The following is a 15,270-nucleotide window of genomic DNA, read 5'->3' as shown; positions in this document are numbered from 1 at the left end:
GCCTCTTCCCCAGACTTGGAGAAGCTCAAGCAAGCAGCAGGAACGCTGCAGGAGCGCAAGACGAGCTCGGCAATGATAACAAGCTAAGATGAGTCCTCCACTGTAAGTTGATCAGCTGTTTATAAGCGTTAAATGTCTGTTAATATAAAGTTAAACCAGTTATTCCGAAAAACAAAAGCCCACTGCTCTGAAAATACACACTCTGGACAATGAGTTCAATGACCATTTGTAAATAGTTTAAATATATTACAGATTTCTCCTTTAAAAAAAGACACATTATAGACATATTATACTAAGTCATGAGTTTTTATGTGTTTAATGCATATATTCATGTGTAGTAACTAGGGGCGTGTATCGCACTGACCGAGAGCGATTCGATTCGTATCTCGATACATGTTCAATTATATGGTATATCTTAAAATTTCTAAATGGCCAACGATTCAGTTTGATATGATTCAGGTCTGTCACGATACGATATGATGCAACACAAGACAATGCAATGTGTGAATCTTTACATTTTGATTCAATTAATGCTTCATTTGTAGAGCGCTATTAGCTGCAAAAAGAAATCCTGATAGTTTTACTAAATATAGTCACAGTAGAGACAGATAGACAGAGACATTGCAGTGGTGTTAACATCTTATTATGAGTCTCATGTGTAAATAAGATCCTGTAGCGTTTGCTTTGTGTGATCGCGGCAGCAGATGTCCAGCGAGAGCAGTGCAGGCAGAGGGAGGACGAGAGAGAAAACAGAGGAAACTTACAGTGTCAGCTCCCTGATGCCTAAAATGAACAATGTGCGTCCTAATAAGATGTATCGATACGCGAATGCTGAATCGATTTGTTTCTGAATCATGTTCAGCTTTTTACTGATACAGGCCGACTGAACCGATGCACTCGTATCTCACACATTGAAGTCCGATGCATCGGATGCATGAGTGAATTGTTACACCCCTAGTAGTAACCTGTCTTTCAGTATGCCTCCTCAGAATGATTTTATGAGTTCCTGTTACTTTTAGCTACGTTCACACTGCAGGCAGAGGGGTCTCAATCAGTTTTTTTTTTTTTCCTTTTTTTTTGCTCATATTTGACTTGGTAACTTGGGATACTTTTACATGTCATCCTAAATCAGTTACAGAATTGATTTTTTGCAATGTGACATCAGTGTGAACAATACAAGAAAAGAGTTGCGAGACTCTTGTGGATACAAATTAGTTAGGATAGCATTTTGACATCCCAAAATTTTGGATGAAATCTGTTTCTGTGAAGCCATTCACGTCACGATCCCACCACTCCTGGCTCTGACTCCACATCCACATCCACCTCTGTACAGAAGTCATTACTTGACAGAAGACCATCATTCAAAATTTGTCTCTCTTTCCTCATCCTCATTATTGTTTGCTCACAAATTTGCTGCCTTCAGCTGCACATCATCTTATAAGTGAGCAACCTAAGTCAGCAACTTACAAGTCTACTTTCATACAACAGCGTGCCGTTTGTGTGCAAATTTCATGACCATTACCAGTTCATACTGTAATCTGTTATTGGCAACATTTAAAAAACAATCTCAACAGCCAAACAAAAAAATCAGATCTGAGCAATAAATTAGAATTGAGCACTAAGGTTTGCAGTGTGAATATATCCTTTGTTCTGCAGGTGTTGAGTCAGTTTTGTATTGTGCAACTGTGTCTTGTGTAGTTTTTTGATCATCTGCCAGGAGAGTATTTACATACAAATTAACATCAAGTAATCGCAAGAAAGATTTTCATTGGTCAGTATAATATTCATCTTTCACACTGTCAGCGCTTGTTTAGACATAGATAAAGTGTTGTAAGATAAAATGCTGTTATTTTTACTGTTCACAGACTATAAAGATTATGTAGATGATAATCAGCAGATTAATTAAAACTAAAAATAACTGCTAACTGCAGTCCTAATTCTTACAACAGCCTACAATTCATACTGAATTGCAGATGAATCTTCTGGTTACAAATGATCCATACTACCGTATCTCAAAGACAAAATTTCCTATAGTTGGTGCTTAATTGCGGTTACTTTCACACCCTGCTAACTGCCCTGCAGCATCAAATACCCGGATCAAACTAATCAAATGAAGCAAAACAGGATCTTCATATACATTTCCCCTCCAGGAACATTTTAACATGTGAATATAGTCTTGCTTTGAATAATAATGTGTGGTTGATGTAGTGTTTACTAAAGTTGTATCTGTTTTTTAGAGTACATATAACTGCTATGACACTGTATAGTCCATTGTTAGCACTAGGGGTTTCAAGTTTCCGCATCACACTTATTTAAGCTGCATACAGAACCATGAGTGGCTTCCAAACTAGTTGTCTGGTTACTTGAATTTATCTTGTGTTTTACACTATGAATAACTTATGTCACAAAATCATGCTTGTATGTTCATGTGTCACAGAAACTTTCTTCCTTAAGTGAAAACAGTCTTCTAGTGTAGTAAACTCTGCACATACTGTACATCATTCTGCACAGTGAAGGTCAAACACCCAAGTTACACACAACAATAAGTAGAGGACAACTTTACAGGGCGTCATGTCAAAAGTTTCAATAATTTTTTGATACGTGTTTACAACACAATCTCCACTGATTTTACGTTTGATGGTCAAAATTATCCCATTTTGTGTTCCTAGTTCTTTTTCTTTTTTCCTTGGTATTGAAAGATGTACTGAGTGTTTTTTTTGGACTAGTATTGAATCGAAGTTAAATATACTGGTATTGTGACAGCACTAATTGCATCCTCTCACCATGGTGGGTATATGTGGATGATATCTCTGGGTGCAGGCATCAGCCGGGCTGCAGTCTCTCTGTTGAATAACACCAGCATACGAACTCTCTCCTCAGGGACAGGGTTATTGTGTTGGTGGCCCTCTCCAGGGGGCTGCTGGTGCTGTTCACAGTGCACCAGTTGCATGCTGCACTCCTCCTGAACCTCCAGCACCTCCAGCACCAGTACGCCTGGCCTGTCCACTGGAGAGCAGAGCAACAACAACACAGATGTTGAGTGTGTGTTTCAGTGTGCAAGCCTGTGTGTGTGAGCAGAGTAAGCACTTGTGCTCTCACGGACTCTTGCTCTCTGTGGGACTCATTATGAGTTATGAGAGTAATTCACTTTTAGCATCAGAACAATTCACACTGCATAACTGTAAAAGCTGTTACTGACTCAGGCAGAGTTGAATATGAAACGCAGCAAATCCCTCTGGGTGAGTGTGCAAATGTTTGGAATTTTACCATGGCACTGACTGTGCTTTTTGGCCTGAAGAATAAAGTCAACAGGGATAATTATGAAGAGCAAATCAAGACAATGCCCTGAAGCCATAAATCAAATGGAGATAAGAGCAACTTGGCTGCATATGAATTTCTGTGTGTAAAGCTGTTTGTTCTGAATTGTGGAAACTGTAGCTTGAGAGCACACAGTCAATGCAGCTCAGCGTCTGTGCACATTAACGATCCCTGAAAGAGGCCAGAGGGGGGAATTTAATATGATAAAGAGTAAATCATATCAAAGGGATCGCTAGAGAGTGATTAAGCTTTAACAAGCATTTGTCCAAACATGAATCTTAAGTGCATCATTTACATCTCAGATTACAAAATCATCAGAATAACCTCCGGCAGGAGGCCAAAACTCAGATAGTACTCGAGTCCTCCTCTTGACCTATAATGATCTGATAAGTCGTAGGCAGGGGAGCATTATGTCAGGAAATAATCAAGGTCACATGTGCACGTGTGAGCACACTTACATCACACCAAAGTGACTACAACAAAGATAAACAGGTGTCCCATAACAGCAAGATCGGGTAACAGTGTTGTTAAGAATCTGTCAGGCGTCAAAGAAAAAAGGCTGAAAATTCAATGTGCAATGTGAACATTAACAGAAGCAGGTGTCTTCAATGCAAGAACACCAAAAAATAATTAGAAAAAACAGTGCTAACACTTTCTATGATGCTCATGTCTATAATGCATTATATACATACTATATACAATGCTACATGCACTGAGTAACACTTTAATTATAGTTATAAGCACTCATATATATTCATATTACTTTATAACAATAATCATAACACATTATGTCTGTAATGCATTATAAGCAAAATTATAATGCATTATACTACGCCTATGGCAATGTACACTTATAGCTATGAGAACTCAAATATTCATACTGCTTTATAAGAATAATCATAACCCATTATAAATAATTTTATGACTTATAATGTCAAGTATCATAAATTCATAATTGCTGAAACATTGTTATTTTTTCATCTTACTTAAATCACCCAGTGACGACTTTGAATAACTTATAGTTGTAAGTCATTTTAAACATTATAACGTGATTATGACAGCAATTATGAAGTATTATGATACCTGACCTTATAAGTCATTAGAAAATTCTTATGCTATAAAGCATAATGAATATTTATCACTGCTCACAACTGTGATTACACATTGCTATGAGTCCAGCACAATGCATTGAAGAGTGCAAATAATGCATTATAATTCATTGTAGACATGGGCTTCATAGAAAGTGCAATATGATGTTATTATAACACATTATAAAACAGTTATAATGTATTAAAACTATAAGAATCATAATATACTATGAACCTTTGCAAAAAAAAGTCAGTGAGTGACCAGCAGTTATGAAGTACTATGATACTTGACCGTATGAGTGCTTATAACTATAATTATAAATGGCCACAAGCACAGAATGACGTATTTTTATAATGCCTTATCATGCATTTTAGACATGAGCATCATAATGTGTTTTGATTATTGTTATAAGCATTATAAACATTTTTTTATGTGCCAAGTGTGTCTATAGTGTCTCATAATGCACTATAGACATAGGTGTCATAGAAAGCGTTATGAAAATAGTAAACCCTGCATTTAACTCTCTACACATCACGCTAATCAAACCCTCGACTGACCCCAAAGTGTCAGGTGGGTGTGCTCTTTTTCCACAATCAACTGCCGCCTTCATGCCACTGCTTGTGTCCTATTATGAGGAGATACTTGAACAACGAGAGAACACAAGAAGTTTGGTACACCACGGAAAGGAAAAAGAAAAAAAAAAACCTAGGCAAGCAGTTTCCTGTCACCTACATATTGAGTTCACAGCTCAGAGCCACAGTGATCAACGCACAGCCAGCACTTCCTCAGCGTGGCCTCTCCATACAATCGTATACCAGAAAGAATCATGCCTGCTTACAAACCGGCTCCATCCCACTCACAAATCAAAGTTCATCGTTAAACATGAATGGCGATTCAGAGGTGAATGTGAGCAACATCCTGAGTGCATCTGCGGATAATGAGGTGGGTTTGTGCGGGTCACCTGTTGTTGTTGTTGAGGTGTCAGTGATGGACTGGTGTCTCCAGAAGCTAACAGCTGACCTCTGTCTGCTCTGGAGTCGATTCAGCCTCTCAGCAAGACCTCCACTGCGCACACACACGGAGGTAAACAGATGATGTTATGTGATAACCTCACACAGCTTCAACAAAAGCACATGCAAAATTGTTTGTTTCAAAGAAAAACAAAAGATTTTCTGATGCAAAAAAAAAAAAACAAGATGTCGAAGAGTACAGATAGCCATCTGTCAGATTTGGTGGGCTTGGAGATGGCAATGACATTTAGCACCCACACCATGACACCAGGTGTCCCTTTCATCATCACTTCTGCTGTGGAAACTTTGCCGCCAAAGTTTGACTGTCATCTGGCAGCAAGCAGCATGTCTCGTGACTTTGTTTGCTCTTATTATGAGGCAATACACTGTAACACATAATAATGTGAGCTAGGGATGATTAGATCTACCTGATCAGTATTGGGCCAGTGTTGACCTTATAAAAGTGATAGTTTGGATTATTTAATGTGGTTTTGTATGAAGTGCTAATGAATAGTCAGTGTACTACCTATCATAGATGCAACAACTGTTTAAGTGCACACTACACTTACAAGATTTTCACCACTTTACAGACAGCCTTTTCTGATGGGAAAGCGCTATTTTCTAAGCCAAATATCGCTCTCCTCAAATCAATCATACTCAAGAGGCAAAGTCAGTCGTTTTACTTTGCTTGTTGGTCTACCACTGCCTTTATTCGTTAGATTGTTTCTGTTATTGAGTGACTTTGCTAAATCAAAACCATCCATTTAAAACACAGAAATCACACAATGACACAAACAAACTGGCTGTCCGAGGCAGTGGTAGACCAGCAAATCTTCGATTTCCCCTATGGAGTTTGGTTTGTTTGGAGAGAGGGATATTTGGCTTATATAATGGTGGTTTCCTGTCAGAAAAGGCTATTTGATGGCAGCAAAAAGCAGTGAAAATATTCTTTATATAGTGTACACCTAAGCTGATGTGAACTGTTTTTTGTGTCCACAGCAGTACAATGCTAAGCTCTGTGCAGGTACTCCTCTCTGGTTTGACTACATCTACTGTTGGTATTACACTGACTATTGATAAGTACTTCATACAACTCCACTTCAAATAATCCAAACTATGCATTTAAGCAGATAAGACATCAGCTACACATGACTCATCCACATTAATTATAATTTCTTCATTAATGTCATTATCAAATACTTTGTCTACACTAAGAGAAAAAGCTAATTTGGCCTTTTGAAAACAAAAAATTCATTCAAACCTTTGAAACTTGCGTTTCTTTTTGGCGGAGTCTTCAGGGGTCTTGGCCTGCCTGGCGAGCGGTTTCTGAGGCGTCTGCAGCATCGCCTGAGCAGATCTGACCCAGCCACTGACTGACCTTCTGCTGCCCTCACCAGTTTGGAGAGGAAAGCTCTCAGAGTCCAGTCTGCTCGAGGTCATTGTGTCGCCATCAGACACATAGCCCGAAATCTCTAGCTCTGTAATCTGGGGACAAAATAATAACAGTTATTGATTAAATCTTAAATAATCAGTTGACCAAATTGTGAAATATGTAATGTTTGAATGATTTTTAATGAGTGTAAACAGATAAAATACCACTATATGTCAGGGGGATATCAGATATTTAAAATTACCTCCAGAAAATTAATAATGACTCATTAAAGAGTAAATCAAATCAATAAACTCAATAATAACGTGGGTGGATATGGTACACTGATACATTGTCACGCTGATTAATTCATGAGATATGGTAACAAAACAATCTTTTTTGCTGTATCACCGCTCACTGCACCTGAGGGAAGCAGTTCTCATGGAAAAATCCACAAGAAACCTGAGTTCCTGTCATGTGCAGACAAGACCAGCATACCAGGCTCTGTCAGCCAACGTGCTCTCTTATTTGAATCAACTTGACCCTGCTAGGCGCCGTGCCAGCAGACGTCACACTCTAACCAGCTACAGAGAATAAGGAACACTATGTTCCTGGCCCCGGCTCAAAAATGTTTTCACCCAGCACTGAAAGCATTGTAAGTACACAGCTCTGCGCAGCCTCGTCCACTCGCATGTTGTCCTGAACAAACAGTAGTAAAAAGATGTTTATGGGCCTGTTCTGTTGACACGGCCCTGATCTAGCGTAGCCCTTGATGCGGCGGAGGTCTTTGACCCTGATGAGCGAGTAACACACGCCTCATCTGGGAAGTGTCCGTCCTCTTCGGCCTTGAAATGCAATGTCGCGTCTCGCAGCTCCGCCTGTCCACTTTTTGGCCTGAGTACAACAACACAGAAAGAAACCTGGCAGATGTTCCTTCAGTGAGTCAGTCGTTCATTTATCTGGAGTAATAAACTTTGACTTGGACTGGGATCTTCTGTTCTGTATCCTGTTAGATCCGGTTTGGTTTACAATTGGCAGTGTGTAAGCATGCTTTCCGGGCAACACAAAAATTCAAACTAGGTTAAAATCTGCTGTTCTAATTAAATTAAAATCTACTGCACTATTACGCTGAAATGTTATAATAAATGCTTAACAGCAAAATGTTATTCCCATTACTAACTATGCACTGAGTACTGAGCAATCAAATTGTCAAAAATACTACATGCATACATTTCAGTGCAGCTATTTTTGAAAAGTTAGGACCCCACTCTCTGGTAAGCTTCTGACCACAAGCCTCCTGTTAGGTGATCTTAAATCTTGTTTGACCCCAGAGAGCTGATAGCAGCAAATTAAAGTGTGACAGGAGGAAGTAGCTGGGTCTGCGGCAGTGATGGTAATCTGTCTACAGGCTTCCTCTACAGGCACACAGCCTGCAAACTCAGACCATCATTATCAATATGTCCTCAAATCTCAAATTGTTTTGCTCACAACCCAAAAATATTAAGTTTAAAGTCACTGAGGAGTAAAGAAACCAGAAAATAATCACATTTAAGAAGCTAAGATCAGAGATATTTGACTTTTCTTTTAACAATATTACTCAGACTGTTTAAGAGACAGTCAAACTAGTTAGCGATTCATTTCATAGTTGACAACTAATTGATTACTCGTTGCAGCCCTACTAGTTACTTAAATTCATCTTCTGTTTTACAGCAGATCTGCAAGATTTAGTCGTTAATCAATTAGTAGATTGAAGAAAAGCTAGTTGCCAACTATTATGATAACAAATTAATCCTCTCAGTCATTTATGACAGTAAATTAAACATCTGGGTTTGGACATTTTGTTGAACAGAAGCAATTTGAAGATTTGAACATTTTTGCGACATTTTATAAACTACAGGATTAATCGATTAATTGTGAAAATAATCTGCAAATTAGTGCGACTACAATGAGTTTTTAACTGGTTATGAAACAGTCTCAATTTATTATCGGTGCCTCCATTTGATCTACATAAACCATCAAGACCATCCGCAAGGAGATCGGCTCTTTCTGTGTAGTTATTCTTAAAGGGACAGTTCACTCCAAAATCAAAAATCCATCCTCCTCTGGTCTGTATTTATCCATCTATACTGTTTTGATGTGAGGTCAGAGTTTTGGAAATATTGGCTGCAGAAATATCTGCTCTGTGTCCAGTATAATGGAACTAGATGTCACTAGTACTGCGGCACTCAAAGCACCAAAAAAAATGTGTTTGTTTGTTCAATGGCAGGTTTCCTTCCAAAAATCATGACCCCAGTCGCTCAAAATGGAGCAGTTTCATGTAGGAACGACTTTCTTTCTGCAGTAGAATAGAGTAACTGGGTCAATTTTTTTCAGGTATTTTTTTGGTGCTTTGACCACCACAAGCCGAACGTCAGCTAGTCCCATCTCTACACCCAAAAATCTGCAACTCAATAAAACAATCTAGATGAATAAGTAGCACTACAGGAAAGGGAAAAAAAGATGTATTTTTGATTTTGGGCTGAACTGTCCCTTTAATGCCTGCCACTGGGTCAGATTCTCCTTGAGTTCAGATGAAGCAAGCCTATGTTTACTTTTTTCCAAGCAAAGTTACAGTGAATAGTATGATAACCAGTTAATGGGAAGCAGGAGAAGATTTTTATTTAGCTTATTTTTTCACATAGTATTTTGTAGTTAATATGGTGGAAACCTGCAGGTCTTGTCCATAGCGGTCTCTAAAATCAATAAAATATGAAACTTCCTTGTAGTAACTTTAACCAATAACGAAAATAATCATCAGCTGCAGTCCGGTTTTACTTTTTTAATCAATAATAACGGAGGTTAAATAGCAGGCACAGCACTGTACAGTCCTACACTGATTCAGATGCTTATCAGCTTCCACCTGCACCATGCTGCTGATCACATACAATTTCATAAAACCACTATCTTTTCAACCGCATTACCTCAATAATTTGGCCACATCTAACCGATCAATTGAATGTTGTAGTTTGTGGTGCCAGGACTAAAAACTCTGTGTGTGGTCGTCTTGAACTGGAGCACCAAACCTTCACCACTCCTTATACATTCTCTCCATGCCAGCCCTGCCTTGGACAAACACTGATTCTGAATGACTTCTGAGAAGAAACAGTCAAGCCAAGTCTCCACAGCATACAGGAGGGCCCACAAAAGATTGACTACAATGATAAGACATAAATATGTTTGTCAAATAAAGTAGCAAGAGAAGTGTGCACAGTGCATGCATCACTTTGCAAAGTGTTTCAGTGACTATTTTCATTTTCAATTGGTCTGCTGATTTTTTTTTAAAATAATATTTTTATTGCAGGTTAATGTAGGATAGTTTCCTCCCTGGTACTTCAAACATTTTTATTTTTCCATTTTCTTTCAAGAACAACATTTTAGCAGCACAAAAAAGGGTTTGGTTTGCCTTATTGTTTAGCAATGTCAGTAACTGTGCCCCATTTAGTATTAGACCTGTTTACCTAAAACTTATACAGAAAAAAACATGCATATTGTATCCTATTAAATATTAATAATTAAGCAATTATTGATTGAGAACATGTTCAACTATTGGTTAAGGAAAATGCACAAAATGTGCAATGCTAGCACAAACCAAGACAGAAAAACAAGGAAAGGAAAACAAATAAAATAAAAGAAATAAGTAAACTACTGATTATTTTCTTGATTAATAGTTTGGTAATTTCACAGAACAGTGAAAAAAGACCATCACAATTTTTCAGAGCCTAATCTCATGTTATTGATTGATTATTACTGATTGAATTTTGCCTGAAAAATGATTTGACATTCAATAATAGACAATAAATCTTCTGTTAATCAATTACTAACCTGTGATAGGGCTGTACCTAATGATCATTTTCACTGTCGATTAATATGCCACTTATTTTTCTGATGAACTGCCTTATTATTTGGTCTATAAATGTCAAAAATTGATCAAAAATGTTGATCAGTGTTTTTCGAAGCCGAAGATGATATCCTCAAATGCCTTGTTTTCTGCACAACCCAAAGATATTCAGTTTACTGTCATTAAAGAGGTAAAGAAACCAGAAAATATTCACATTTAAGGAGATGGAATCAGAGAATTTTGACAGTGAAATGTGACATTTCTTAAAAAAACAACTCACACTGATCAATAGATTATCAAAATAGTTGGCAATTCATCTAATAGTTAACAACTGATCGAATAATTGTTGCATCTCTGAACTGTGCTGCATCCTACAGTGTTATGATTTCCATAAATAACACTACTGAAACTGATTTAATTCTTTACATATTTTAGTTTCAGATAATCAAAAGCAACTATTGTCTTCTTTAAAGCTGAAAAGTTTCCTCTCCATACATGACAAGCTGTCTGCTTTAGGTCAGTGAATAAGTGGCAGCTTTTCCCTGCCACCTCAGCTTGTGAACTTTGACAGTTTGGAACATAAACCTGGTTCTAGAAAGTGCAGAGAGCTGTGCTGGTTTGAGCCAACAGGCCCTTTCAGGACATGTTGACTGTAATACTCCACCTGCTGGTATACTGACCACACATAAAATCAAGACTAATTAATTCAAAATAAAATAAAACACTATATCACAAGTATTATTTTACATGGCACTGAAACATGTGCGCTCACGCTATGTAGGCCACAGCTCCTCAGGTTTAACACTCACAGCGAATTGAATATCATCTGGTTGACTCACTGGACTCTAGGAAAAGTACTGACACTTCTATTCACTACTACTTCTAGGAAAACTGCCTCCACTGGCAGCCAGCTGAACACTTTAATTGGAAACACACACTGGAGTCAAATGGCTGAGGAGACTTTAAGAGGTTGTGTGGCCCCATCTAGTGTCCACTGAAGCACATAACACCTGTGAGAAAATGGCCCTGTTATTACACTGCCTACATATCTCTAAAGACTACTCACTGCATCGTTTGTAGGTTTAGGAGGTAAATCCTCTGGTTTTTCATCAACGGATTCTGACTCACAGTCAGAGATTTGTTGCCCGCTGTCCTTTTCGACATCCTCCTCTGACTCATCCAGGTCACTGTCTGTGTCAATAACAGGAGGATCATCTACAGAAAGAAATGAATAAGAATTAATATAATTTTATAAAATAATGTTAACTAAATGTCCCTTTTACTAGCTTTTTTCTGACGCAGTGAATGACGATTGCTATTATCAAGTGACCAAAGTTCCTTGCTTTGGCCACAGGACAACTGAGTCAACTCCATGACAACTGAGAAAACTCTGGAAAAAAGATAGTAAGTGCAAAGAATAGTTTGAGTTTTGGAAAATACACTTCTTACTGCATGTTAAATGAGAAAATCTGTGCCACTCTCATGTCCGTCAGGAAAATATGAAAGTCCAGTCTGGGAAAAAAGCACGACAGGCTCTGTCGCAATTTCAATATAAAAAAAAAAAAAAAAAAAAAAAAATCAAAATGATCTTTCAGTTTCAACCATCAAAACTGAAGCCAAGTCAGCAAAGTCTGACAGTTTTTTTTCTCACCACCCCGCCAACTTACAGCATCTGGCATGTGTCCAAAGAAAAAAACAACACATCAAAGACAGTGTAGCTTACCGACTGTTATATCACACTTCATTCCAAATACATTACATATCTAAAAAATGTAAATGACAGTTGTTAAGGCATAACAACAATGTCAAGACTCTATAGTGTAAGTCAAATCAAATCGTGGATTTGGAGAATCATGACACACTTAAAACTTCACAAAAATTAATAATTAACAGATTATATAATATGTAATAACAACAAATTGTGATTATACAAGGGACAATGTGCAGGATTATTTCTAGGTCGGGTGCAGCTGCTGGAGTCTCCACTGGATGCATGAAACCTGAAGTTATATTTAATGTGCAGATATAGGAGTGGTATTAATCTTCTTATCTAATTCCTTGCAAGACAAAAAACAAGCAGATTTCCCAAAATGTTGAACTATTCCCTTAAAGATTATTTTGTCGAACAACTTTTCCCAGGGTCAGGAATGACTTTCACAATCAAAATGTTATAAAGCTTCACAGACCTAGTGTGCCATGAGATTTAAGGCCATCTCTTGAAAACCTGGACTGCACATTATGAGCAATCTAATATATCTAAGCCCTGACTCAGCAAATCACAACAAGCTTAATTTACCTTTATCAGTGCTGAGCATGTGCAGCGCTCTGGTGTAAGACTGAATGGGAGCCGTGGGTCTCTGTGGCCTCTGAGGGCGTTTCTGCTGCTGTGGAGCCACAACTCTGGACAGATGCTGCTCTTGGGTATCATCATCAGACTGTTCACTGTCACTGGAGCTCCACGCAATGCGCACTGGGTCCTCATTATGGCCAACAGCACCACTCTGCACTGGACAAACACAACAGTACATAAGAGGATAACATCATACAATAATCAAGAAAAGATCAGGTGCCAGTTAAATATTAACAATTTAAACATTAGAGACGTGTCCACAGAGTTGAGTAGCTACTCTCATCACCTGTAGGGATGCATGTGCACCGAAACCAACCTGAGGACTAAATTTATATTCCTATGTGTCCCCTTCTCTGTCCTCTCAACTATCTATATTGACAACAGAAGAAACTAAAGATGGGTATTGTTAAATCAAAGTTAAGTAAAACCAAACCCTTGACTTACAAGCATGTTGGGCAGCTGAAAAATCAGACACTAAGAACAATTACAGTATATCAGTACAATGTGCAACATTATGTCCCATATCATGTGAAATATTACTTTCAACATCAATGCATGTGCAGTATTATTTTTATTACTTTATTTAATATTGCTGCTAACATATTTTTTCTATTTTACTTTAATTTAGTTTACTTTGTCCTTTTCTTATTGTTAGTGTATGATGTACTAGTTTTTGCATTTATTCCTGAAGCACTTTACTTTTTTGATTCTATTGTTTTTATTGTTATGTTACTGTAAATTTTGCACAATCTCTGACGCAACAATTTCTTTCGGGATTAATACATTTCTATCTTATCTCTTATCTTTTTAATAAACCCCTTTTTTCCTTTTAGCAAAGGCAGGAGAGTTTCAAACATTATTAAATGCAGGTAGCTGTACAATATTGTTTCTATCATAGGATAGTATAAAACGGGCAAAGTGGAAAGTATTTGTTCAAAAAATAAGTAAAGAAGATTATAAATCTGACCAAACATTTTATGCCAGTTTTCACTACCAGGCTGCTTTTGTTAATCTGTGTGGTATACATTACAGCATATACTGAGAAAACCCACATGATTACAGATAAAATATCAATTTAACGCACATATTACCTGTATATAAAGGATATTATCTTTATATATCAAAGACTACACCTCCATTAATGTATCATGGAATTTAATTAGTCTACAAATTACCTAAAGCAGGGGACTGTACCAACTTCCTTATGTCAGACAGCTTCCTTCCTGATGACCTGAGGTTCTGTAGCAGAAACAAATATCAACAACGTTAGAGCAACAGGAGGATGATGCATAAGTAATGGTGTTAATCATGTCATGATGCAGCTCATAAAACAACCTGTATCGATGGAGTGTCCAGGAAACTGTCTCCACACCTCTCCCAGCTCTTGGCTGAAGACACCGATGAAAGTGGTGTTGGCTCTCTCCCAACTTTTTGAAAACCATTTTCCACATCATCCGGGAAGAAAACACACTTTATGTCCTTGGAATATCTCTTACGCTACACAAAAAAAGAATAAAGACTCAAGGAGAGACATGCCAAAGAGGTATTACATCTCCTAAATGACAACTAGTTTGATAGCTCCGAACTTATAACTGTGATGGCTGTCTTGCATCGACACGGGTTTTTACTGGGTTCACTGTAACACGGCTAGCTTAAATTACAAACAGTTGTGTGGCTGTTGTGGTAAGAAATAAACTCTTAACCAGTTAATACATGACCGACAGGGAAGTGGACAGACCTGTGTGTGGGCAGACGTTGATAACCTGGGTTAGCTAGCCTGTAGCTTTAAGTTAACGTAAATGGCTAGCATGTTAGCTAGCTAGCTAGCATGTTTCTTACCTTTCTGGAAGACATGGCGACGAAATAAAGTAAGCTCATGCCACTGTTTTACTTTATATGTCTTTCCCCAAAACGCTATGCCATCATATCTTTTTATCAACCCATCGTTGTGCACTTGCGGTTTACCGGTGGTTGCTTCCTCTCTTGTTTGCAAACTAAGCTACATAACTCAGAGCACAGCTCGAGTCTAGAAGGGAACCCTTAATTTGCGAAGCTCTCGCGAGATTTACACACGTACCTTCAGTGCACTCATACAAACTGCTTGTTTTATAACGTGACAACGCTTTGATAAATCTGTCTATGTTCAGGGACAATTAAAAAACTTTGATTAAAATTAGGGGAAATTATTATCTTTTGGGTTACAATAGTCACTCTCGCGAGTTCTTTCGCGGGTCTGGCGTTCCCTTCTAGACACAAC

The 15,270-nt window shown here is 37.9% G+C and overlaps 1 protein-coding gene across 1 annotated transcript in view; it reads right to left on the bottom strand.

Moving 5' to 3' along the window:
• spidr (scaffold protein involved in DNA repair) overlaps positions 1 to 15,041 on the bottom strand; it is a 44,659-nt gene extending 29,618 nt beyond the window's left edge. Inside the window, exons 1-8 of the mRNA XM_084731353.1 lie at positions 14,853 to 15,041; positions 14,349 to 14,510; positions 14,189 to 14,252; positions 12,960 to 13,169; positions 11,730 to 11,878; positions 6,679 to 6,902; positions 5,369 to 5,472; positions 2,784 to 3,006 (exon numbers count right to left, since the gene is read on the bottom strand). Of these exons, the coding sequence (XP_084587479.1) occupies positions 2,784 to 3,006; positions 5,369 to 5,472; positions 6,679 to 6,902; positions 11,730 to 11,878; positions 12,960 to 13,169; positions 14,189 to 14,252; positions 14,349 to 14,510; positions 14,853 to 14,891 (1,175 nt within the window). The 5' untranslated portion in view covers positions 14,892 to 15,041. The remainder of the gene's footprint in view (positions 1 to 2,783; positions 3,007 to 5,368; positions 5,473 to 6,678; positions 6,903 to 11,729; positions 11,879 to 12,959; positions 13,170 to 14,188; positions 14,253 to 14,348; positions 14,511 to 14,852) is intronic.
• Positions 15,042 to 15,270: the final 229 nt, after the last annotated feature.

This window comes from Lutjanus erythropterus, chromosome 12 (genome assembly GCF_056507025.1).
Source record: "Lutjanus erythropterus isolate fLutEry1 chromosome 12, fLutEry1.hap2, whole genome shotgun sequence".
NCBI classification, from domain to species: Eukaryota; Metazoa; Chordata; class Actinopteri; order Lutjaniformes; family Lutjanidae; genus Lutjanus; species Lutjanus erythropterus.
Note: the sequence above shows the minus strand (reverse complement) of the source record. Positions and strands in the feature narration are given on the sequence as shown.